This window comes from Drosophila obscura, unplaced genomic scaffold (genome assembly GCF_018151105.1).
Source record: "Drosophila obscura isolate BZ-5 IFL unplaced genomic scaffold, ASM1815110v1 contig_183, whole genome shotgun sequence".
Classification (NCBI taxonomy): domain Eukaryota; kingdom Metazoa; phylum Arthropoda; class Insecta; order Diptera; family Drosophilidae; genus Drosophila; species Drosophila obscura.
Window position 1 is genome coordinate 461,437 of NW_024542771.1, and position 25,531 is coordinate 486,967.

The following is a 25,531-nucleotide window of genomic DNA, read 5'->3' on the forward strand; positions in this document are numbered from 1 at the left end:
TGTCAGCGTCAAAATGGGGCGAGACAACGTCCGCTGGGTAAAAGGGTATATTAGATTTGTGGTAATAGTGGATGTGTGCAACGCAGAGAAGGAAACGTTTCCGACCCCATAAAGGACATATGTTCTTGATCAGCATCAATAGCCGGGTCGATATGGCCATGTCTGTCTTTCCGTCCGTCCGTCCATCCCGATGAGCGCCTAGTTCTCAGAGACTATAAGAGCTAGAGCAACCAAATTTTGTTTCCAGACTCATATAATATCACACTGCTACAAGTGTATTTCACCTCCTCCAGTGCGAGACGCCTATGAAACTGTTTCTGCGTCAGCGAATCAAATTCGTACATTCCGATCATAGCCACATGTCAGCGTTAAAATGGTTCGAGACATCGTTCGCCGGGTCCGCTATTAAAAATATATATATACGAGTAGGGCTAGAGCAAACGGCGTATTTGCAGATTTTTTTTAAGAAATGAAACTCACCCGGGAGCAAAATTATTCCAAAAGTCCAGTAAAGTTCCATCCAACATAGAATTTTTTCTCTATGCTGTGTAGTTTGAAATTCACCCAAATATGGGAATATGATACTCATGGTTCCTGCAACACTGAGAAGAAAATTATTAATATATTAAAATCTATTTTTAATTTTGATACGCAATTTTAAAGGATCCTTATTCAAAAAACTTTTGAAATATTAGAGCGATTGAAAAATTTGTACAGTAAAAGGTGATGCAAAATCGAAAATCGTTTTGTAAAAAACGAAGGAAAATTGTTTTTATTTATGTTTAAGTGTTTTACTTGTATAAGAAGTGGAGGATAGTCCCCCCGCAACTCGTAGAACCGAGGTCTGTTTTGTTTTTGGTGGACTAAATAAGGTAAGTGAATAGGTATGAAACAAATTTGAGACCGAAACGGGTTTAATTTCGTCTATGGATTTTTGCAAACATAATTTTGCCTAAAGGCAACAGTGGACGTGAGTTGTATTCATATATTAAACGAGAAGGAACGTGTAAGTCGCTTCTGGGGATGTGATTCTACTTATACCCGTACTTAGTCAGTACATAAATTGTTGTGTTTCGGTATGGAGAAAACGTTGTGTTCAGGGTGAGAACTAAAATCGAACTGACTTTATTACTCTCTCAAGCGCTCTCTGAGCATACATACATTCGGGTGAGGTAGTGTTAGTGTGTATGTGAATACATTTCAATGGATCGTGAAATAATACTTATGTTGCTAACATATAACATATCTCTCCCCTTAAATTACGGTTTGTTAATGATTTTTACGTTTCCTCTAAGGCTAAGGTGAGTAGCGGCTGGGGACTCTGCGTTGGCGAGTGCTGCTACGGATGGGGATACCCGAACGTCGTTGTTGGGGTTGTTGTAGAACGTTTTGTGTAGATGCTGCAGGCACTTCGTTGGAGCCAGCAATAGATTGAAAATTCTGTACTGGATCGGATGACGGTTCTTCTTCTTGGGTTAGTGTCGTCGGAGTTGCGGGCGAACTTGAGACTTCAGGAGCCCACCAAAACTTATTGTTGTCCTCGTTGTAGCTGGAGCTGCAGTTATCAGGGTCAGATCTTGGCTTTATCTGGTTTATGTGGCGCTTGATGAAACCTGTGGATGAACGAAGGATAAATAACATACGACCTATAGGCCGATCGATGATAGCTTTTATCCACTTTTCTCCCCTTGCATAGTTTCTGGGAAAAACTTTCTGATTAGGAGAATACTTTGTTTGCTGCGTCTGCTTGCTTTCAGATCTCTTCTCGAAGAGTTGACTTAAGATCGTTCGAACCGGACGACCATGAAGAAGTTCTGCAGGTGTTTTTCCTTCAGAGTTAGGTGTGAAACGATACGTGCTGAGGTACTTTGTTACGGCTGTGTTGACTCGATATCCATCCTTTATATTTTTGCTGACGGACGTTTTGAATGTTTGGACGAAGCGCTCAGCAAGTCCATTTGATGCTGGATGAAATGGGGCGGTTGTGATGTGGCTTATTCCATGTAGCTGACAGAACTGATTAAACGAGTCGGATGTAAGTTGAGGCCCGTTATCACTGACTAAAGTTTTAGGATAACCCTCAATGGCAAAAATGGCTGTAAGTGCGGCTATAGTGTTCTCTGTTGTTGTCGCTGTCATTTGTACTACGAACGGAAACTGAGAATGTGCATCGACGCAAATTAACCACATGGAGTCAAATATAGGACCGGCAAAGTCGATGTGTATTCTTTCCCAGGCGGATGTCGTTTTTGGCCAGCTCTGGAATTCCTTTACTGGGGCTGGATTGCCTATCTTGCAAACGCTACAATCCTTTGCCATTGTTGCGATATTATCGTCGATACCTGGCCACCACACGTGTTGTCGTGGCAGTTGTTTCATGCGTACTTTTCCCCAATGACCCTCGTGGAGGATATTTACAATCTTATTCCGTAGTGTTTGAGGAATGATGATTCTATTTACGTCAGAATGGAGACATAGTAGCTTGTTGTTAATCGTCAGGGCGAATCTACGATTATAATATGACAACATTTCGAGATCCTGCTGTTGTTCTGGCCAACCAGTAGATACGAATTGATAGACCTTTTTTAGAGTACGGTCGTTTTGAAGATGTTGCAAGATTATGTCGGCATTTATTGGACATGACATCTCGACGACATTGTAGCATGCCTCTTCTGTGTCGAACTTTTCATCCGAGCTGATAGGAAGACGTGAGAGTGCGTCTGCATTTCCATGAGCTGTGGTGCTGCGATACCTTATTTCAAAGTTGTATGCCATCAAGATTATAGCCCAACGTTGAAGCCTGTTCGAAGTCATCGTAGGCAGATGCTTGCTTGGGTTGAATATCGTGACCAATGGCTTGTGATCCGTAATGAGAATGAACTTTCTGCCGTAAAGGTACTGATGGAATTTCTTTACCCCAAATACAATCGAAAGTGCTTCCTTTTCTATTTGGCTGTATCGAACCTGGTGGACATCTAAGGTTTTAGATGCAAATGCTATTGGTCTTTCCTTACCATCTGCTTGAGTGTGTAACAAGACCGCACCAATGCCATATGAAGATGCATCGGTGGCTAGAACAAGCGGCAGATGCTCGTTGAAATGTGCTAGTTCTGTAGCGTTGAGAATGTGTGCTTTTAAAGCTGTAAAAGCCTGCTGCTGACTCCGACCGAATTTGAAGACTACGTTCTTCCTTCGAAGCTGATTGAGCGGAGACGCTAGCTGAGAAAAATTGGGGATGAAATTGCAGTAGTAGTTAACTTTTCCCATGAAAGCATCCAGCTGCTGTAGATTAATGGGGGGCTTCTAGTCCCGAGGTATCCGGAAGGATGCCCTTGATGCTTACTCTTCTTCCGAGATACTCAATTTCGTCTCTCAAGAAGAAACACTTCTCCCTCTTACATTTAATGCCATTCTCTCGTAGAATGCGTAAAACTTGTTCGAGGCGGGCAAGGTGCTGCTCAACTGTTGGAGCTGAGATTATTATGTCGTCTAGGTAATTTCCACAACCTTCTATGCCACTCAGAAGTTGTTCAAGATGACGCTGGAATATAGCTGGAGCGCTCGCTATTCCATATGGTAAACGTTGGTATTGGAAGAGACCCAATGGCGTGCTGACGACCATAAGTTCTTTTGCCGCATCATCTAACTCCATTTGAAGATATGCGTCTTTCAAGTCGATTTTGGAGAAATGGGTGCCGTGACGGATCGTATGTAATAAAGACTCACGTGTTGGCAGTGGATATTGCTCGATGTCCAATTGTGAATTGACACCTTGTTTGAAGTCGCCACAGATCCGTAGTGCTCCACCTGGCTCGGGTGCTCGTACTATTGGTGAAGCCCAGTTGCTGAATTTGACTGCTTTCCAAATACCGGCATCTGTGAGACGCTTAACTTCCTCCTTGAACTTTTCCATTTGAGCAAATGGAATTGGTCTGCTTTTGTAGAATTTCGGCACGAAATTTTGCTTTAAGTAGATGCTTGCCTTAAAGTTTTTTATTGTACCGATAGCCGGTTCAAATACTTCTTTTTACTTGTTACAAAGATCAGTCATTTGAGAACCCTGCACTTGACTCACATTTGAATTTGTTGAATTTCGAAATTGAATGTCTGAAACACATCCATTCCGAACAGATTGTTTGAGTTTTCTACATTTGTCACGATTATGACAACATTTGCCAATTTATTGCCACACTTTGCCACAGTGTGCAATTCACCCAGAACGGGGATTTGTTGTTGGCCAAACGCATGCAAAATGCGATCACACTTCCGCAGCTTTGGACTTTTGAGTTGTTTGTAAGTTTTTAAATTCATAACAGACACAGCTGCGCCAGAATCCATTTGGAAAGAAATGATTTCGTTGAAGATTTGCAGGTCGATTACATTTTTATTTCCATCCAACTGCACCAGGTTTGACACGATGTGAATTGTTTGAACTGATTCTGCATGTTTTGCTTTGTTTTGGTATTTTTGGTGATCATTCTCTTTCCAGGTTTTTTCTTTCATATCTTTGCACTGCTTTGACATGCAAACGATAGCTATGTGTCCCTTTCTTCCACATTTATGGCAAGTAGCCTCGCGAAATTTACAATTTTCACGAGTGTGCGTGTTTCCACAACCGGAGCAAGATTTGAGAGTGTTCTTGCCTTCTTTTGTTTCCATACCACTTCGTTTCTGTTGATGTTGCTTATGTGTGTGTACAGCGTTCATGTCCAGTGCTTTGTTCTCTCTCTCCTTTATGACCGCGACTGTTTTCGTTGTTGCCTCGTACGTTTCGGCAATTGCGAGTACGTCAGCGAGGGAAGGCTGAAGCTTTTGCAAAGCGGCTGTGCGTACGGCTTCGAATGGCGTGTGTACAATTATTTGATCGCGTATCATTTCGTCAACATAATTGTATGTACACCCATTGGCGTTGCAAGCAAACTGACACTCACAAGCTATACCACGTAGATCAGCTACCCATTCCTTATGTGATTGTGAGTCCCGCATCTGACGTTTAAAAAATTCATATCGAGCAGCAACAATGTGACGCTTCTGTTTGAAGTGCTCCGATAATTTGTCTGTGATTTGTGTATATGACTGCTGGTCCAAATGTTCGCTACCAAACAAATTTTTTACAAGTTCAAAAACTTTTGAGCCTACCCACGATAGAAGATATGCTTTTTGTTTCTCGACGGAGGTAACGGAATACGCGGCGAAATGCTGCGAAATTTGTTGTAAATACGTCTCCCAATTTTGTTGATCCTTATTAAAACTTGGGAACGGCGGACAAGCTGTTAATTCTGCTGATCTATTAACACCATTGTTTTGTGCGAGCATGGCTTCCATCTATTGTTGTTGCTGTTGCATTAATTTTTCTGTGAATTGTTGCTGTTGAGCCAACAATGCACTTATGTCTGTGGAATTTCTATCCATTGTTGTTGTTTTATCCTCGTCGCCAAAATGTTGTGTTTCGGTATGGAGAAAACGTTGTGTTCAGGGTGAGAACTAAAATCGAACTGACTTTATTACTCTCTCAATCGCTCTCTGAGCATACATACATTCGGGTGAGGTAGTGTAATAGCCTTTTTACACTGGGCGCGTCTGCTATCGATATCGGCATAGACGCAATGAAGCAGAAAAGGCGTTTACATTGGAAGACGTGCGTCTTGAATTTGGATTTGGGTGTTTGATGACAAGGAAAGATACACAAATTTTTAAAAATCAACCGAATTAAGCAAGACGTCAGGAAAATGGACGAAAAAGAATTGATTCTCATATTTAAATATTATTTTCAGACATTTCATTGTAGAGTTTGTGGGAGTTCTTCTTCAAATTATGAAAACCACCGAAGTTCGTCTCCAGCAGTGTCTTAATGGCATCAGGGGGTCAGAAAAATTTCATATGATAATAATACAATCAGTTTCAAGTATTTTATTTAATGACTTTATGTATATTTTCACCTTTTTGCACAATCATACATTTTTAGCGCCAAAATTTGATTTTTGATCTACAATTTTTGTTGTTATTAGTGGTGATAGTTGCGCTGATAGGCAGAAAATACCAAAAATGAGCAAAATCAATCGAATATAGCGAATAGACGCACATGAATCAGACACTGACGCAACTTTTGCCACCACTAGGGCCCTATGCTTAACCTATGTAAAAAAAACTGCGTCTTCGCCAAGACGCAAAGAAGCATGACGCAGCCCCAGTGTAAACGGCCTATTAGTGTGTATGTGAATACATTTAAATGGATGCCCTGCAGTTCAGGCAGTCACCTCATGAAAAAATTCATATGAAAAATTTGTCGACGTCGACTTCGCTGCCGTTGACGACGTCGACGTCAGCAGAGAATTTTTCCAACCTTCACTGCTGCTAACCGAAACGGATGTGTAAGAAAGAGATGCAGATATCCATAGATTTCCCTCTCCCTCTTACTTCTTCATGAAATCAAGGGTGAATTCGGTGAAAATGTCATATAAAGGTGTCACTGGTGAATTGGCGGACATCCCATACAAAATTCATATGGAGTTTCCAAGGGACTAGGGAGTCACTGTCACGAGTGATTCACCGAATGAATCACTCGTGACAAATGAATTTTGGTACTGCAGGGTGGTGAAATAATACTTATGTTGCTAACATATAACATAAATTTTTGAGCTTATGATTTTTTCGAATTTGAGAATAAAAAAAAAAATTTTACATTTTTATAACGACTCGGCTATTGATGCTGATCAAGAATATATATCCTTTACGGGGTCGGAAACGTTTCCTTCTCTGCGTTGCACACATCCACTTTTACCACAAAGCTAATATACCCCTTAACTCTTTTTTGAGTGCGGGTATAATAAAGGGAACAGGATTTTTTTTTTCGACTTTTCCGAAGTTTTTAAAGTAACATTTTTTTTTAAATACCACAAAAATCATAATTTTTGCCTTTGAAAGCTTAATATTTCGCAAACGGTAAGCTGAAATCACAAATTGTACAGGTCTTATTTATATCTGCAATTTTTAGCTTTTTAGAATGGCAAAGTTCACTACAAAAAGAAGTGCTATCTCTGAAAAAAGGTTAAAAAAAGAAAACAAGATTTATAAAAATTCTTTAAAAAAAAATTTCTGCCATAGAACAATACAAAATTTTCATATTGCATGTTTAAAGCTCTAAATCTATCAATAAAAGTTGGTCTGGTGCGAAGCGGCGAATTCGTGTCGGGTAATGTAACAGACAGATAGTAATAAAAACAAAAGTTCAGAGCCAAATAAACACTCTTACAAATACCGTCAACCAGATTTTTAGCACAGAAAGGAAGAAACATATCAATTCAACCCATTTTTACGAAATACTATTAGCTAGAAATATAATTCTTATTACAGAGTTAGGGAACTTAATGTTGGCTGTAGAAAATTCAAATAGTCAGATATACATATCTAAAATATATATATCAAATATTACGGGCGGGTACTAGCGAATTACATAAACAGCGACCAAAATTCAATAAAATTCAGCGAAACGTTAAACCAATATTACAGCTGTGGATCCCACCTACCGATCATCTTGCTGAACACAGTTTACAAAGTTGTGCAATCAAATTGACAAATACCTAGCGCGTATTTTTTTATCGCTCCGCCGTTAAAATCAATTAATCGCGATTAATCATAAATTAATTCGCGAAAAAGCTCTCGGGGTATGCATGGGTACTAGTGATCGTGCTGCCCATGAATACCATCCAATCGTGTAATAAAGATTAATAGAAATAATAGAAAAGAACAAATGTCAACTTATAAGAGCACCAGCTCGGTAAAGAGCACAAGCACTGTAACCAAAGCCAAAATGAGCCAAGCCCGGCAACAACAACAAGACGAGCGTCGGCTCTCGCAAACAAAAAACCAAGCGTACTTCTCTATACGCTCGCCAAAGGCAGCAGTACCAACAAAAACTGCATCACTGCAAGTGAACGAGGAGAGAGCACGCTCTCTCTCCCCTGCATTGCAAAGTGAGTCATGGAGTGCTCAGTGCCCATCCCCCGACTAGTACTGCCTAACCAGCGATTTGCTAATATCGACAACAACTAGTACAATGCCCTCGCTCAAAACTGTGTCTTCGACCGCAACAACGACAACAACCACAACAACCACTGCAATTGCTCAGCGCCCGATACTGTCGACCCACTGCGACAAACCCCAACTCTCCCAACCAATAAGTTCAAAAAATGCTAACAGAGCGTTAATTCAGACTGGGCTCGATCGCTATGTGCAAATCAAAAGAAAATTGAGCCCACAAAATGTGAAGAACAACAATGCAGCTAAAATAACTAAAATAACCGAGAACACTGTGCCACATAAGGCACTAGCAAACAATAGATTTGCGATACTAAGTGTCCCAAATGAAGATTAGTTCACCCAAACACCCAAGGCCAAAAAATTAAGACCGCCACCTATTTATGTTCGACAGGCAAATTGTGCTGAATTGGTCAAAAAAATAACTGATTCAATTGGCGCAAACACATTCTATGTCACGTCCATAAAAAACTATCGATCAGTTGCGAAATACCTCGAAAATGAAAAAAAGGATTACTACACCTACCAACTTAAAAGTAGCAAAGGATTACAAGTGGTTATCAAAGGAATCGAACCAACAGTCCCAATCAATGAGATAATAGATGGACTTAACGATAAGGGCTTCGAAGTCAAAATGGCTATGAACATTATAAATAGAAATAAAATTCCCCAGCCATTGTTCAAAGGAGAACTGACACCTGAAAGTATGAATTTAAGTAAAAATGAAGTTCACCCAATATACAAACTTCAATATCTACTGCACCGTAGGATCACCGTTGAGGAACCACACAAACGAAATGGACCGGTCCAATGCACAAATTGCCAGGAATATGGACACACGAAAACCTATTGCACTCTACGGGCAGTCTGCGTAGCCTGTGGTGATGTTCATCTCACTGAGGCTTGCCCCGTAAATAAGGAGGACACATCTGCCAAAAAAATGTAGGAACTGTGGGGGAAACCATACTGCCAACTATAGAGGTTGTCCTGTCTATAAAGAATTGAAAAATCGCCTAAACTAACAAATAACTGCAGCTCGATACCCGGTCGTCCGAAAAACTTTACATATATACCATCAACTGCGATTCCAGGAGTTTCTTTTGCTCAGGCGTTAAGTTAAAACAACGGGTCGTACGCCTCAGTCTCTAAGCCAACACTTCAACCAACCACAGCTGGAATAATGCAGCATCAGGCATCAAATCAGATCCCAGAAATCTCTGCCCAACATACCCCTGATAATCCATCCCAATTGCCTAGTGGAATTGAGTCAATGCTGGTAACTATAACAAACACAATGGTAGCAATGCAACAAACGATGCAGGAGCTTATGCGCAACCAAAATCTCCTCCTGGAGCTCCTAGTCAAACAGAAATCTGTTTAAATGTCCTGTCTAAATATATGTTTCTGGAATGCAAATGGCATTTCTCAGCACAAATGCGAGCTCTTACAGTTCCTCGCTCAACACGACATTGACGCCATGCTCATATCAGAGACTCACCTAACAAATAAAAACTATCTACAGCTTATCTACAGGCAACAGCAGACTACAATGCCAAGCACACCCATTGGGGATCTAGACTTACCAACCAGAAAGGAAGACAACTATATAACGCTATAATAACCCCACGAAACAAGCTAGACTTTATCTCTCCGGGCAAGCCCACATATTGGCCCACAGATCCAAGCAAGCAACCCGACTTGATTGATTTTGCAGTAACACGAAGGGTGCTGCAAGCTCAGATTAATGTAGCTCACTTAACAGATCTATCATCGGATCACTCGCCCATCCTACTTCACCTTTACGACCATCCACAGCCCACACTTTCTAACATCTAGCAAAACAGATTGGCTCAAATACAGGAAGTACATAAGCTCTTATATTGATAGCTGCCCAAACATTAATTGTGAAGATGACATTGATAGGTCAGTCGAAGCATTAGTATACTCAATGTCACTGGCGGCAAAACACTCAACACCAATATACGCATCTAATAAACTCTTCAACAGCAGTCGTATTTCTAGGCTACCCGATAAAAGAAGGCTTCGGCGAGTGTGGTAAGCAAACAGATCACCTACCTCGAAAGAGAGGCAAAATATAGTTAACCACTTTCTACGCAGAGCCCTAGAAGATGAAAAAAACAGAGCTCAAATATCCTATATGGAGCAACTCTCCCAAACTAGCAAGCGATTCACACTGTGGAAAGCTAAATCAGGCGTATGCTCACCAATCGAGAGTGCATCACCTTTGCGTATACAAACAGGAGAGAGTGCTCGCAGCAACAAAGAGAAGGCAAATACATTTGGCGTTCATCTAGAAAACGTATTCAAACCACACGCAGCAAAAAATAGCTTTGTGCTCTCACCAACCAAAAATCCCGAAGCTACTCCGCCTATCATATTCCAATCAGGAGAACTTACAAGGGTCATTAAAGACCAGCGTCATTACATACAGCGTACTTGTACCGACACCGACATCTTCACAGCAGATCTACCGACAAACAGCCTAACAACAACTTCGACAGTTGCTGAGGATACTGCCATACTGCCAATTGCCCAACAAGAGCAACGGAACACTTATCATCACATCTCGTGGCCTTAGAAAGATGGCTAGCAGACTGGCGCATACACGTAAACGAGCAAAAGTGCAAGCATATCACCTTTACCCTAAACAGACAAACTTGCCCTCCATTATATCTGAACAACATTAACATTCCACAAACCACTTTGTCCAGATGTCTACCGCCAACGATCCTGCATAATGCACGCTGCTGAACATCCACAAAGTTTTACGTTGCCTCCAGCTTGGGTACTCGTTAATTTTTTCGCCTTCTCTGCTGTTCCTCCTGATTCGGTTTGCTTCGGTTTGCTTCGGTTTTTCTTCTTTTTGCCGTTCCTGCCTGCCGCCGTCTCGCCCACTCGCACGCTTTTCTGATATTTCTTTGCGCGCCGTAGGGTGTTTTTTTTTGGAAATTTGTTTCCAGTATTATTCTTTATGTTATGTTATGTTATGTTATGTTATGTTATGTTATGTTATGTTATGTTATGTTAATTTAAGTTATGTTATTTATGTTATGTTTAATAACGATTTTTTATACCCGTACTCAAAAAAGAGTTAAAAGAGTTAAAAAAGAGTTCCGCCCACACAAAAGACGAAAATCTGTGGCAGGCACATTTTTAAAGATACGATAAAATTAAAGACGCATTATCGTAGAGAATGACCGTATCTACCAGACTGCCGAATCTGAATCAGATCGGATCATAATTATAGCCAGAATGAAGAAATTAATTTTCAGTTGGCTCCCCTGCCCCCTCCTGACGACGACAACGCAACTCATTTTCCATCTCGCTTGCACACTCTGCCGCGTTCAGTGCGCGAGCAACCCCTAGCGGAGGAGATTTAGAATCTAAATGGTACATGTAGAATCTACATGTTAGATGTAGAATATACATAATATATGTAGATGTAGATAACAGATGTAGCAAAAAAATGTAAAATGTAAAATTTTTTTTTTTAATTCTAAAGTTCTAAAAAATCATATGCTCAAGAATTTATATAGTGACTGAGTACGGGTATAAGTAGAGTCGCGTCAAAATTTGGTTGCCCTAGCTCTTATAGTCTCTGAGATCCAGGCATCAAACAAGACGGACAGACGGACAGACAGACATTGCTATATCGACTCGGCTATTGATGCTGATCAAGAATATATAAACTTTATGGGGTCGGAAACGTTTCCTTCTCTATGTTACACACATCCACTTTTACCACAAATCTAATATATACCTTAACTCTTTTTTGAGTACGGGTATAAAAAAACTTATTTATGTTCGTCAGGCAAATTGTGCTGAACTGATAAAAAAATTACGCAGATTGGCGCATTCTATTCTATGTCACGTCCATAAAAAGGGGTAACATAAATGAAACAAAAGTACAAGTCAATGACGAACAAAACTATCGATCAGTTGCGAAATACCTCGAAAATGAAAAAAATTAATTACTACACCTACCAACTTAAAAGAAGCAAAGGATTGCAAGTGGTTATCAATGGAATGAAAACAACAGTACCAGATAATAGATGGGCGTAACGATAAGGGCTTCGAAGTCAGAATGGCTATGAACATAGGATCCACACAAACGAAATGCACAAATTGCCAGGAATATTGACACACGAAAACTTATTGCACTCCACGGAGAGTGCTGCTAGCTTAGATTCATGTAGATCACTTTACGGATCTATCATCGGATCACTCGCCCATCCTACTTCACCTTTACGACACTTTCTAACATCTAGCAAAACAGATTGGCTCAAATACAGGAAGTACATAAGATCCCATATTGATAGCTGCCAAACATTTATTGTAAAGATGACATTGATAGGTCAGTCGAAGCGTTAGTATCCTCAATGTCTTTAGCGGAAAAACCCTCAACATCAATATTAGCAGCTAATAAACTTTCCAACAGAAGTCGTATTTCTAGGCACATTGAAGTGCTGCTACGCGATAAAAGAAGGCTTCGCCGAGAGTGGCAAGCACATTGTTAACCTGCCTCGAAAGAGCGGCTAAAAATAGCCAACCACCTACTACGCGGAGCCCTAGAAGATGAAAAAAACCAAGCTCAAATATCCTATATTGAGCAACTCTCCCCAATTAGCAAACGATTCCCACTGCCGAAAGCAAAATCAGGCGTATGCAAACTGTTGTTTTTGAGGAGCCAAATAAGAACATTCCAATTGAGTGCTAGATATAGACTGACCATTTATTATATAGAGTTGCCAGATTATAATAATACAAATAATGCGTTAGGTAATTTTAGGAATATCGATACATAACACATCTCCTCCTTTAAATTAGATACTGTTAGTAGTATTTTGTTTATGACCTGAAATCATTAGGTGCGAAACGATTAGCTTGCTGGTGAGTTTGAGTGCTTCGACGAACTGGTATGCAAGACTGGCGACGTGAAGGTATCTGTATCGGCTGCTGGATAGGCTCCACTAAGCGTTCGGAGGAACCAGGATCAGGATCCGGATGCAGCAATGGTGGTGGAACTAGCAGTTCATCTTGGCGCTGTGGTTGTTGACAAGAATCTGGTTGTGGGGTTTCGGGTATATATCATAACTTTGCGGAACTGACGTTGGAGGTATTTGCCGACAGCTTTGGTTTCAGCTGATTAAAATGGCGCTTGACATAGCCATTTGTTGTACGAACAATGTACATAATTTTTCCAATTGGACAATCGATAATGCCTTCAATCCACTTTTCTCCCCTCGAATAGTTACTAGTGAAGACCCTCTGGTTCGGAACGTACTTTGAGACTTGCTGCTTGTAGCGCTTGGATCAGGTGGATCATTTTTGTTTGTGGCGCCCTCTATGGGGCATTATGGTAGAGCTCCGGCAGATGAACACGCCATATGGGCCTCAGGTTTGGGGGGTCAAAGAAAAGGGCATAGAAAGGAAGGATAGGTTAACAGATGGAAACGTCAAGGCGAATTTCACCTTTTTAGAAGGCTTGAGGGTTCCCGCGGATTTCGCAGCGTGGCTTCGGTCATCCCGTTTTCATCGTTCGACCTGGATAGGTGATAGCCGCAGTTCACATTTTTTTGCAAGTGCTTTGTCAGTGGGAAAAATCAAGAGGGCTAAAAGTGAGCAAACCGGAGAAACCACTAGCAGCGAGAGGAAAGAAAAATTGGAAGTGTAAAGTGCCAATTCCCAGCAGAGGTAAGCTCGGGGAGACATGATTGTGATGCAGCGCGTTAAATGCCACTTTTCGTCCCGCAGAGGGTGCGGCTTTGGAGCAGCTCGAGCTGCGGAAGGAGGAGCGGAAAGAAAAACGGAGATCGGCCATCCGAGTACATTCAAAGCCCAGCTGGGGGCAACGAGGCCCAAAAGGAGTATCTGGAGGGAAAACAGCCTCAACGTAGAGACCCAAAAAGGGGTCAGGGAAGATTGGGAAAAAATAACAGCAAAGATATAGAATTATTGGATTGATGCCTTAGCGAAAAAAAAACCGGCGAAGAGTGCGACGATCGCAGCGTCATTTTGGTGCTTTCCTACGTTTTCGTTTTAGTTTAAGTAGTAGAAAATGCAGCAGAAAAGGTAGCAGCAGGTGCCGTAACGAAAGCAGCCAGAGGAGACTCACTCGTAATCGTCGATTTGTGGGATTGGGAAATTCTTGGTTATTGGGGGTGAAAAAATATGAATTAAGGGAGGAAGAAATTTAGGTTTAAAGAAAAATATGTTTTAAAGTAGTGCGAAGATAGGAGTGAATAAGTTGACATTTTTTTCTATGGAGATCTTTTGGGTATTTGCGATCATATATTTTATCTAAAAAAAACCCCCTACAGCTCCGGATTTCCGCGAGGAAGCGCTTCATCGTCGGACACGGAAAATAAGGGTGAGTGAAATCGGCAGAATATGCAAATTTAAATTGTGAAAAAGAAAAGCTCAGAGCAGCACCCAGCACTCTCCGTCGAACTTTTCGGCTCTCTCACATTCTGCCTTGTCCGATGATTCGCAGTGCACGCTAAGAAGATCCATCTCAGTTCATTTTATTAACCATTTTTTTTAGACATTTAAAAGCCATGGGGTCATTCTGGCCAGGTTAGGTGATTCGGGAATGACCAAGGAAGGTAGGGTAGATACTCCTCATGAGACCTGAGGGGGGAAGAAAGGCATTCCGGGAGCAACCGAGAGAGAGAGTCATACATTGTGTGTTTTTGGTAATGTTAGGTCCCCGTAGTTTTTCGTCGCAGCACGCACACATTTTAGCTTTCGCAATAAGGAGAATAGGCACACAATGGGGGAGGGCAAGATCACAACCCCACTTGCCGACGGGCCTCCCAGCCGGGACTAGAAGCGTGCGCCCTTCTCCCATTTTATTCCATTGCGCCTGAATTGTTACATGCTTTGCCTCAACGGGTTTTTCGAAAAGTTGGCTAATAACTGTGCGACCTGGACGACCGTGAATGGGTGTGAACCTATAGGAAGCGAGATACTTCGTTACTGCTGCTCGAACTGGAAGCCCATCTTGCAGATTCTTTTTGACAGAGAATTTGAACGATTGAACAAATCGTTCTGCCAATAAATTGGATGCTGGGTGAAACGGTGCTGTAGTGATGTGCTTGATGCCATGTAGCTTGCAAAAATCTTTGAAGGAGTCAGCCGTAAGCTGCGGCCCGTTGTCGCTGACCATAGTTTTGAGATATCCTTCGATTGCGAAAATGGAGGATAACGCAGAGATCGTGTTTGGAGTTGTTGTAGACGACATTTGAATAACGAATGGAAACTGTGAAAAGGAATCTACACAAATTAACCACATGGCATCAAATATGGGACCAGCGAAGTCAATATGGATTCGCTCCCAAGGTGTTGTTGCTGCAGGCCAACTATGGTACTCTTTTGGTGGTGCAGGGTTATTACATTTGCAGATGCTGCATGATTGAGCAAGGTTTTTGATGTCTTCGTCGATGTTAGGCAACCAAACATGTTGCCTGGCTAACTGCTTCATTCGAACAATGCCCCAATGTTCCTCATGTATAAGTTTCAGGATATGGGCGAGTAGACTGGTTGGAATTACTATTCGATTTGTTTCTTTATGAAGGCATAGCAATTGCTGATTGATGGTTAGAGCAAACTTACGATTGAAATAAGGCAATAAGGTTTCATTACAAGCTTCAAGTTTTTCTGGCCATCCTACAGTTCATGACTTTCTTGAGAGTTTTGTGGTTGTCCATGTGTTTGAGTATGGTTTCTAAATTAATCGGTGGTTTAAGTTCCTCTACAGTGTGGCAACCTTCCTCTTCTTCGTCGAATTCTGGATCTGTACCCACTGGCAGTCGTGAAAGGGCATCTGCATTGCCATGTGCAGATATGGATCGATACTGTAGGCCATGAGTATGATAGCCCAGCGTTGTAGCCTGTTTGAAGTCATCAATGGAAGATGCTTGCCTGGGTTGAAAATGGTTACAAGCGGCTTATGATCGGTTATTAATGTGAACTTCCTTCCATAAAGATATTGGTGAAAACGTTTTACTCCGAATATTATGGACAGGCCGTCCTTTTCGATTTGGCTGTACCTTACTTGATGCTTGTCAAGTGTTTTTGATGCAAAAACAATGGGTCTCTTTGTTCCATCGTTCTGAAGATGAGAAAGGACTACCCCAATACCAAATGAAGAGGCATCGGTCGCTAGTAAAAGAGGTAGATTTTTATCGAAGTGAGCTAACTGCGTCGCATTAATGATGTGAGATTTCAAAGATGTGAAGGCTTGCTGCTGTTGCGAACCAAAACGGTATTGAACGTTTTTTCTGCGAAGCATGTTCAGAGGCGAAGCCATCTGAGAGTAGTTTGAAATAAAGTTGCAATAGTAATTTACTTTACCCATAAAAACTTCTAATTGTTGTAAACTAGAAGGTAGTTTCAAAAGTTTTACAGCCTCTAAGCCAGAGCTGTCTGGAAAAATCCCCTTTTGGCTAATTCTGCGACCCAAATATTCAATTTCATCTTTGAAAAAGAAAAATTTTTCCTTCTTGCATTTGATGCCGTTCTCCTGAAGAATGTTGAGAACTTGGTCGATTAGGTTCACTTCTTCACTTGTCGGAGCTGAGATGATGATGTCATCTAAATAGTTTCCACAATCTTCTATCCCTTTTAGAACTTGCTCGAGGTATCTTTGGAAGATCGCAGGTGCGCTGGCAATCCCGTAAGGAAGGCGTTGATACTGGAAAAGTCCCAGAGGTGTGTTTACGACCATGCTTCGAAGCCTCATCCAATTCCATTAGAAGATATGCATCCTTTAAGTCTATTTTGCTGAATTGCTTACCGTGACGAATGATGTGAAAAAGAGCTTCTTTTGTAGGCAATGGATACTACTCTATATCGATTTGTGCGTTGACTGCTTGCATAAAGTCACCACAAATCCGAATCGCTCCACCTGGCTTTGGTGCAATGGGAAATGCCCAATTGCTGAACTTGATCGGCTTCCAAATTCCGGCCTGTGTTAATCTGTTTGCTTCTGCTTTTAATTGGTCCATTTGCGCGAACGGAATTTGATGGCTTTTATAAAACTTTGGTATTGCCGAAGATTTTAAAAATATACTCGCTTTAAAATCTTTAATGATACCCATGGCAGGCTCGAACACTTCGTTATATTTATAGAAATGTCACGTATTTTGTCACTTTTCGCCTCATAAATGTTTGCTACTTGCATGATATCAAATGTATTAAATGAATCCATGCCGAAAAGATTCGTTGACGTTTGCATGTTTGCTACAATGATTATCACTTCTTTCTCTTTTTGACCACACTTTGCCACAGTGTGTAGCTCCCCTAGCAATTGCGGCTTATTTAACAACGAGTATGTATTCTTGTTGATCACGGAGGCTGTCGCTTCTGAAAGAAGGGGTATATTAGATTTGTGGTAAAAGTGGATGTGTGTAACGCAGAGAAGGAAACCTTTCCGACCCCATAAAGTATATATTTTCTTAGCCAGAATGAAGAAATTAATTTTCAGTTGCTTCCCCTGCTACCTCCAGCAAACGACAACGCAACTCATTTTCCTTCTCGCTCGCACACTCTGCCGCGTTCAGTGCGCGAGCAACCCCTAGCGGAGGAGATGTAAAATCTAAATGGTACATGTATAATCTACATGTTAGATGTAGAATATACATTGTAGATGTAGGTGTAGATATCAGATATAGCAAAAAAATGTAAAATGTAAAATATTTTTTTTTATTCAAAAATTCTAAAAAATCATAAGCTCAAAAATGTATATACTGACTGAATACAGGTATAAGTAGAGTCGCGTCCCCAGAAGCGACTCACACGTTCCTTCTCGTTTTCTTTTTGGCCTTACCATTTACGTTTGTCTTGCTTTAACATACATACGACAGATATATGTCCCTTTCTACCGCACCTGTGACATACGGCATCGCGAATCTTGCAGCTCTCTCTTGCGTGAGAGACGCCACAACCCGAACACGATTTTAGTTCATTTTTAGCAGGGCTTGGTACCATTTTGCTTGGCATCACTCTTTTTATTGGTATAGGTGTGGATTGCGTTTACTGGAATTTGTTTCTCCATGTTGTCTTTGAGCGTCGCTACGGTTTTTGTGGTCGTCTCATACGTGTGTAACGCAGAGAAGGAAACGTTTCCGACCCCATAAAGTATATATATTCTTGATCATCATCAATAGCCGAGTCGATAAAGCCATGTCTGTATGTCCGTCTGTCCGTCTTGTTTGACGCCTGGATCTCAGAGACTATAAAAGCTAGAGGAACCAAATTTTGTTTCCAGACTCATATGATATCACACTGCTACAAGTGTATTTCAAAATTTCGCCCCGCCCCCACAAAGGACGAATATCTGTGGCAGCCACAATTTTAAAGATACGCTAAAACGCAGTATCGTAGAGAATGACCATATCTACCAGATTGCCGAATCTGAATAAGATCGGGTCATAATTATAGCCAGAATGAAAAAATTCATTTTCAGTTGCTTCCCCTGCCCCCTCCTGCCGACGACCTAGCTACTCATTTTCCTTCTCGCTCGCACACTCGCCGCGTTCAGTGCGCGAGCAACCCCTAGCGGAGGAGATGTAGAATCTAAATGGTACATGTACAATCTACATGTTAGATGTAGAATATAGATTGTTTATGTATATGTAGATAACATATGTAACAAAAAAATGTAAAATGTAAAATTTTTTTATTTTATTCGAAAATTCTAAAAAATCATAAGCTCAAAAATGTATATACTGACTGAGTACGGGTATAAGTAGAGTCGCGTCCCCAGAAGCGACTCACACGTTCATTCTCGTTTTTTATAGTGTAATTTTTTTTAAGGAATTTTGAAAATCTGGTATTTTTTTCATGGTTTTTTTTCAGAGGTTGTGCTTCTATTTTTCACATAACTTAAATATCTTATATCTGGTTGCACAGATTTTTTTTTTTATTGGGATATTGATTTTAAAAACTCGGGAAAAGTCGAAAAAAAAAATAATTCTTGGCCAACATTTTTGGTATTAGATATACGCATAATTTAAGCGTCGTCTAAGTTATTGCTCATCAAAATCTTAAGTATCTTATATCTGGTTGCATAGCACTTTGCAGTTCTGAAAAGCTGACAAATGCAACTATAAATCGTACCCAGACACTTTGTATCTTCAGCTTAACGCCTGGAAGATATTAAGCTTTCAAATTCAAATTTCATCATTTTTTGCGGTATTTTTTTTTCCGAAATTTTGACTTTATAAACTCGGGAAAAGTAAAAAAAAAATAATTCTCGGCCAAAATTTTTAGTTTAAGATAGACGCATTAATTAGGCTTCTTTTAAGGTATTGCTCATTCAAATCTATGCATAAACGGTGGAGCTAAAATTCGTTAACCAAACCTCAAAAGTGAAAAAATAGACAAAAAATAGACGGTTTTATAGCTGCGTTTGTCAGCTTTTCAGAACTGCAAAGTTCTATGCAACCAGATATAAGATACTTAAGTTATGTGAAAAATAAAAGCACTACCTCTGAAAAAAAAACAAAAAAACAATACCAGATTTTAAAAAATTCTTTAAAAAAAAACTACACCATAAAAAGAAACCATAATTCGTTAAAAATTTTTAAACCCCGAAATCTATTACAATCTATATTTTGGGCCACAGCCTAATTCTAGTGTTCACTAGTGTAATTGTTCCAAATATGACTCCCAATTCTGGTTGTCTTTGTCGAACTTGTGAAATGCAGGACACATAGCCAATTCACCTGTTTGGCTTGAATTGCTAGCACCAGATGTAGATTTTTCTAGAAGTTTTTACATCCATTTTCGTTGCTGTTCCAAAATTTCTTGTGTAAATTTCTGCTGTTAAGTGAGCAATGACGAATATCAACGACTAAGCGACACGTCTTCAGATAAAAATTGATTTTTTATGGCTAAATTTAACTTTTTTTTGCCTCGTCGCCAATATTGTAGTATTTGAGGAGCCAAATAAGAACATTCCAATTGAGTGCTAGATATAGACTGACAATTTATTATATAGAGTTGCCAAATTATAATAATACAAATAATGCGTTAGGTAATTTTAGGAATATCGATACATAACACCCACCAATCGAGAGTGCATCACCTTTGCGTACACAAACAGAAGAGAGTGCTGGCAGCAACAAAGAGAAGGCAAATACATTTGCCGTCCATCTAGAAAACATCTTCAAAACACACCCAGCAACAAATAGCTTTGTGCTCCCACCAACCAACAATCCCGTAGCTACTCAGCCTATCATATTCCAATCAGGAGAATTCACAAGGGTCATTAAAGACCATTACCCCAAGGCAGCGTGCTTGGACCTACACTGTATATCATCTTCACAGCAGATCTACCGACAAACAGCCTAACAACAACTTCGATATTTCCTTATGATACTGCCATACTATGACGCTACACGTGCCCAACAAGAGCAGCGGAACACTTTTCATCTCATCTCGTGGCCTTAGAAAATTGGTTAGCAGACTGGCGCATACACGTATCGTAAAACGTAAAACTAGCTATTACACGACAAAATTTCATGGAATCATGACAATTAGCCAAAAATAGCAGGAATTAAAATCACTCGGTATCGGCAAACAGATGCCAAAATCACCACAGATGGATATTGATCTTGATGATCTGAACAGAAAATTTTAGCAATCTACCGTACCTACTGTGATAAACAACGTAGACTATGACTGTGATTTTTACTGTGAAAATAGATTTAGCTTTGCATGTGTGTTCCAATGTGATGTAGAGTCGATTCTTATAATTAAGTCTAATCAAAGACTATACAAAACCAAGATGCTGCATGAGCGACAAAAAAGCTGTTCTATGGCGAGGCTTACCGGTGCGCCTCTTGGACAGAGGGAGCGCGCGGGGTTTCAATTCTCTTTTCGGCTATGCTTCGTCTCTGACCGCGAGCCTGCTGCCCGACAGCTTCGTCTGTTCGTACGAAACGAGCCGAGCGAGCTCAAGACCGCTCCGCAGAGCGGTCCCAGTGGGCCCCGCTTGATAAATTATAAAGTAAAAAAGAGTTCAATACATTTCTGTACATTTCATTTTCATATACTCGTTCTCTTTCGTAGTGACCAGACGTGTTTTTGTTTTGCGCTCCGCATTTGTCTTTTGTTTAACTTAAACAGCCGGTGTTTTTTATCTATAATTTAACTCTCTAACTAACTTACATTAAAATCAATTTTTACCGCGGGTGCATGCCTGATAAATGTGTAAAAACATAACTTATTTAATAAATTTTGTGCGTCGGTTAGTCGTGTGTTTGTGCTGTTGCTTTTCGTAAGTACGCCCTCTCATTACATTTAGCCGCTCTTTGTCGTAGTTATTGCCATCTATCACTCTCTCTATCACCTAACTCTCAATAACTGTTCTTTCGCTCTCGCTCTTGTAACTTTTTGTGCAGTAACGCTCTCACTGTTGCTGCAACCACTCTCCTCTCTCATCTTTTACCGATTTCGTACCGTAGTTATTGCCGTCTATCACTCTCTCTATCACCAAATAAATGTGTAAAAACGTAACTTATTTAATAAATTTTGTGCGTCGGTTAGTCGTGTGTTTGTGCTGTTGCTTTTCGTAAGTACGCCCTCTCATTACATTTAGCCGCTCTTTGTCGTAGTTATTGCCATCTATCACTCTCTCTATCACCTAACTCTCAATAACTGTTCTTTCTCTCTCGCTCTTGTAACTTTTTGTGCAGTAACGCTCTCACTGTTGCTGCAACCACTCTCCTCTCTCATCTTTTACCGATTTCGCTTTAAGCATTGCTCTAAGCATTTGATATGCACAGTGGTCTGATTGCTATTTGTTTTGAACTTTTTTTACACAAAATAAAAAAAAAATAAAAGACATCAATATGGAATTTTCTGTCGTCTGTGCCAAAAAAACCTGCAAGAAGCAGATCACCCATGACCAGCCCAATATCCCCTGCTGGCTTTGCGAAAGCGTAGTGCACGCAAAATGTGTAGGGATCTCGGGCCGTGTAGGAGACGCCATTTCCCAAAACAACGGCCTACATTATAGTTGTGAGGAATGCCGTGCTGTGGAAAACGACATGCGTTCGTTCATGAGGCAGACGTGGAGTGGCTTCAAATAGCTCGTAGGCTTTAAACAGCAATATGATCGGCTCTTGGCCATGGACACTCAGTTCAGCAGTTTACAGCTGCTGGCTGAGTCTCCGAGGCGCAAGAAGTCATGTCCGCCGGCATCTGAAAAACTTACTCCGACCACTCCCTTAGTGCAGCAGATGATTACGTTTGCTACTCCAAGGGCAGCGATCGCTGCTGGTGATGCAGATTCGGGAGCCGAATGCTTCACATCGGAGAGTATGCAGTTAGAAATGTCTGTGGAGTCCGTGTCCATCGAGTCCGCACCCAACCCCTTAACTATCCCCTCAGTTTCGCTCCCACCAGTGGGAGTCCCACCAAAGCGACAAGTTTTTGTCTCACGGCTAGCCCCTGACCTCTCATCCAATGATGTGACCGCTTTTATACAAAGCAAAATAAAAGCCGTCGGCTTAAAGGTGCAAAAATTTAACTTTCCTTACGCCAGGGAGATATTTTCCTTCAAGATAAGCGTCTCCCAAACTCAATTTGAAACCATTTGTTTCGCCAAGTTTTGGCCGGAACATTTGGTGGTTAAAGAGTTTAAGGCTAAGAAAAAGAATAGGCCCCATTACTCTTCCCAGCATTCAGACCAGTGCTCCATCTCCATCCTCATCTTCCACCTCAACTTCTACTTTCTACTTCTACTATCTAAAAAACTAACTTCCTCTCTTTTAGTTACCTACCAGAATGCTAGAGGCTTGCGTAGTAAGCTCAGCACTCTTTTCCTTGAGAGTCTCGCATTCTCATCCCACGTTATTGTGTTCACCGAGACCTGGTTAAAGCCGGACATCCTTAGTTCCGAAGTTTTGGCAGGTCGGTACACAATTTTTAGAAATGACCGTTTGTCTCGACGTGGAGGTGGGGTCCTTATTGCAGTGGACTCAAACTTCACGTCGGAACATTTCATGGTCCAGGTTCAACAAGACCTGGAATTCCTGTGCGTAAAACTGATTCTCCCAGGCTTTTCCATTTTCATTACTTGCTCGTATATTCCACCTTACTCTGATATCTTAATATACGAGCATCACCTGTCCGCTTTAAGAACTGTTTCTTCCTCGCTATCAGATAAAGACCATATGATAGTTATTGGTGATTTCAATTTGCCAGGTACTGTTTGGTCTTCGGTAAACGAGTCTAATAATCTTGTGCCCATATCACGACATGACTTTATCGACGGCTTGCTAGACCTATCCCTGTCTCAAGTCAACCATGTGAAAAATTCCTTGGGTCGATTGCTTGAACTGTGCTTTGTCTCGGATCCGACCATAGCGTTCTTAACCCGAGACCTTCCGCTAACTATACCTGAAGACTCCTTCCATCCTACATCGATCGAATGGGTAGGCTATCTGAACGTGTCCGCTGCTTTCGTAAAGCCGAGCTTACGAAGCTTAATAACCTTATTAGGGATTTTGATTGGTCCGCTCTGTACTTGTGCACTTACGTTATGAAAGGCACAAACATTTTTTACAATGCACTTGACACATTTTTTGATTCTTGTGTCCCACATTCTTGTCCGGTTAGATCTGGAAAGCCTCCTTGGTTTACCAAAGAGTTATCCAGTCTAAAAAACTTAAAATCAAGACTTTATAAAAAATTTCGAGAAGTTGGTTCTCCCTCTTCTCTTTCTCGCTATGTTATAACTGGGTCAAATTGGGTCAAATTAAAACTACCTATCTCGATGCAGGATACGACTTTCACAGGACACTAAATAGTTTTACAGCTTCGTAAATAGTAAGCGTAGAACGTCCGCGCATCCATCCTCGCTATCATTCCTCAATAAATCAGCAAATAATGATCTGGCAATTGCCGATCTTTTTTCAAAATTTTTCCAAACAACCTATTTTCATGAAAGCTACTCTGGTCAGCCGTATCCATACAGTTTACCAAGGTCGAATGGCATTTTCAGCCCCTTGTTAAGTGAAAGCTCACTGCTTCATGATCTTCGACTAGTTAAGCCGGTGTTTTCACCAGGTCCTGACGGAGTGTTTTAGCATCGTTGATTAATTACAATGAGGGCCAATGGTCGCCCAGCAATCCCAGTGGCAAGAAGCAGTACGATCGCGAACAGTTGCTGTACTGTGCCGACGTTCTATGTGGACCCCAGCTTAAACTATTCACCCTATCCATTAACGCGTCATGCTTCCCCCCATCTGGAAGGAATCTTTTATCTTTTATTCCGCTCCATAAGAAAGGAAGCAAGTCTGATGCAAATAATTATAGAGGTATATTTAAGTTATCCGCTATTACTAAAATGTTTGAAAAAATTTTAGCTCCGCATTTTCAACATCTCTGCAAATCACTTATATCTCCGTCTCAGCACGGATTTATAAGGCGGCGATCAACAACCACCAATTTATTAGAGCTTACCTCTTTTATCATTAAAGGCTTCCAAGGTAACTTGCAGACGGATGTCATTTATACTGATTTCAGTAAAGCATTCGATTCTGTAAACCATTCCCTTCTAGCACAAAAACTTGACCTTTTAGGGTTTCCGCCTAATCTTTTGAGATGGATTTCCAGCTACCTTCGTTCTAGGTCTCAAAGAGTCCTCTTCAAAATCTCCTTTTCTTCACCTTTTAAGGTTACTTCTAAAGTACGCTTGCGATCGGTTCGTAACACGTGTCGCGCGTCATGCGGCAGTGCCCCTCGGTCGGTTAGGCGGGAGGAGGGGCTGCGTTTCTGCCTGGGTTCGGCGCGTAACAGGCTTCGCCTTGGTGTCATGGGCCACTTGATGGTGCAGTCATTGCATATCAACGTCCAGATCTCATACCTCCTCATACCTCATATCTCCTAAACTAAAATTATTATACCCGTACTCAAAAAAGAGTTAAGGGGTATATTAGATTTGTGGTAAAAGTGTATGTGTGTAACGCAGAAAAGGAAACGTTTCCGACCCCATAAAGTATATATATTCTTCAATAGCCGAGTCGATAAAGCCATGTCTGTCTGTCCGTCCGTCCGTCCGTCTTGTTGAGCGCCTGGATCTCAGAGTCTATAAGAGTTAGGGTACCCAAATTTGGTTTCCAGACTCATGTGATATCACACTGCTACAAGTGTATTTCAAAATTTCGCCCCGCCCCCTTCCGCCCCCACAAAAGACGAAAATCTGTGGCAGGCACAATTTTAAAGATACGATAAAACTAAAAACGCAGTTTCGTAGAGAATGACCATATCTGAATCAGATCGGATCATAATTATAGCCAGAATGAAGAAATTAATTTTCTGTTGCTTCCGCCGCCCCCTCCTGCAAGAAACCAACCACTCATTCTCTTTCTCGCTCGCACACTCTGCCGCGTTCAGTGCGCGAGCAACCCCTAGCGGAGGAGATGTAGAATCTAAATGGTACATTTATAATCTGGGGGCG

General features: G+C 41.0%; 1 protein-coding gene across 1 annotated transcript in view; it reads right to left on the reverse strand.

Annotated features, from left to right (window-relative positions):
* The window catches only part of LOC121404062 (synaptic vesicle glycoprotein 2C-like), a 196,393-nt gene that overhangs the window by 103,790 nt on the left and 67,072 nt on the right, over window positions 1-25,531 (reverse strand). Inside the window, exon 2 of the mRNA XM_041592650.1 lies at window positions 481-602. Within this exon, the coding sequence (XP_041448584.1) occupies window positions 481-602 (122 nt within the window). The remainder of the gene's footprint in view (window positions 1-480; window positions 603-25,531) is intronic.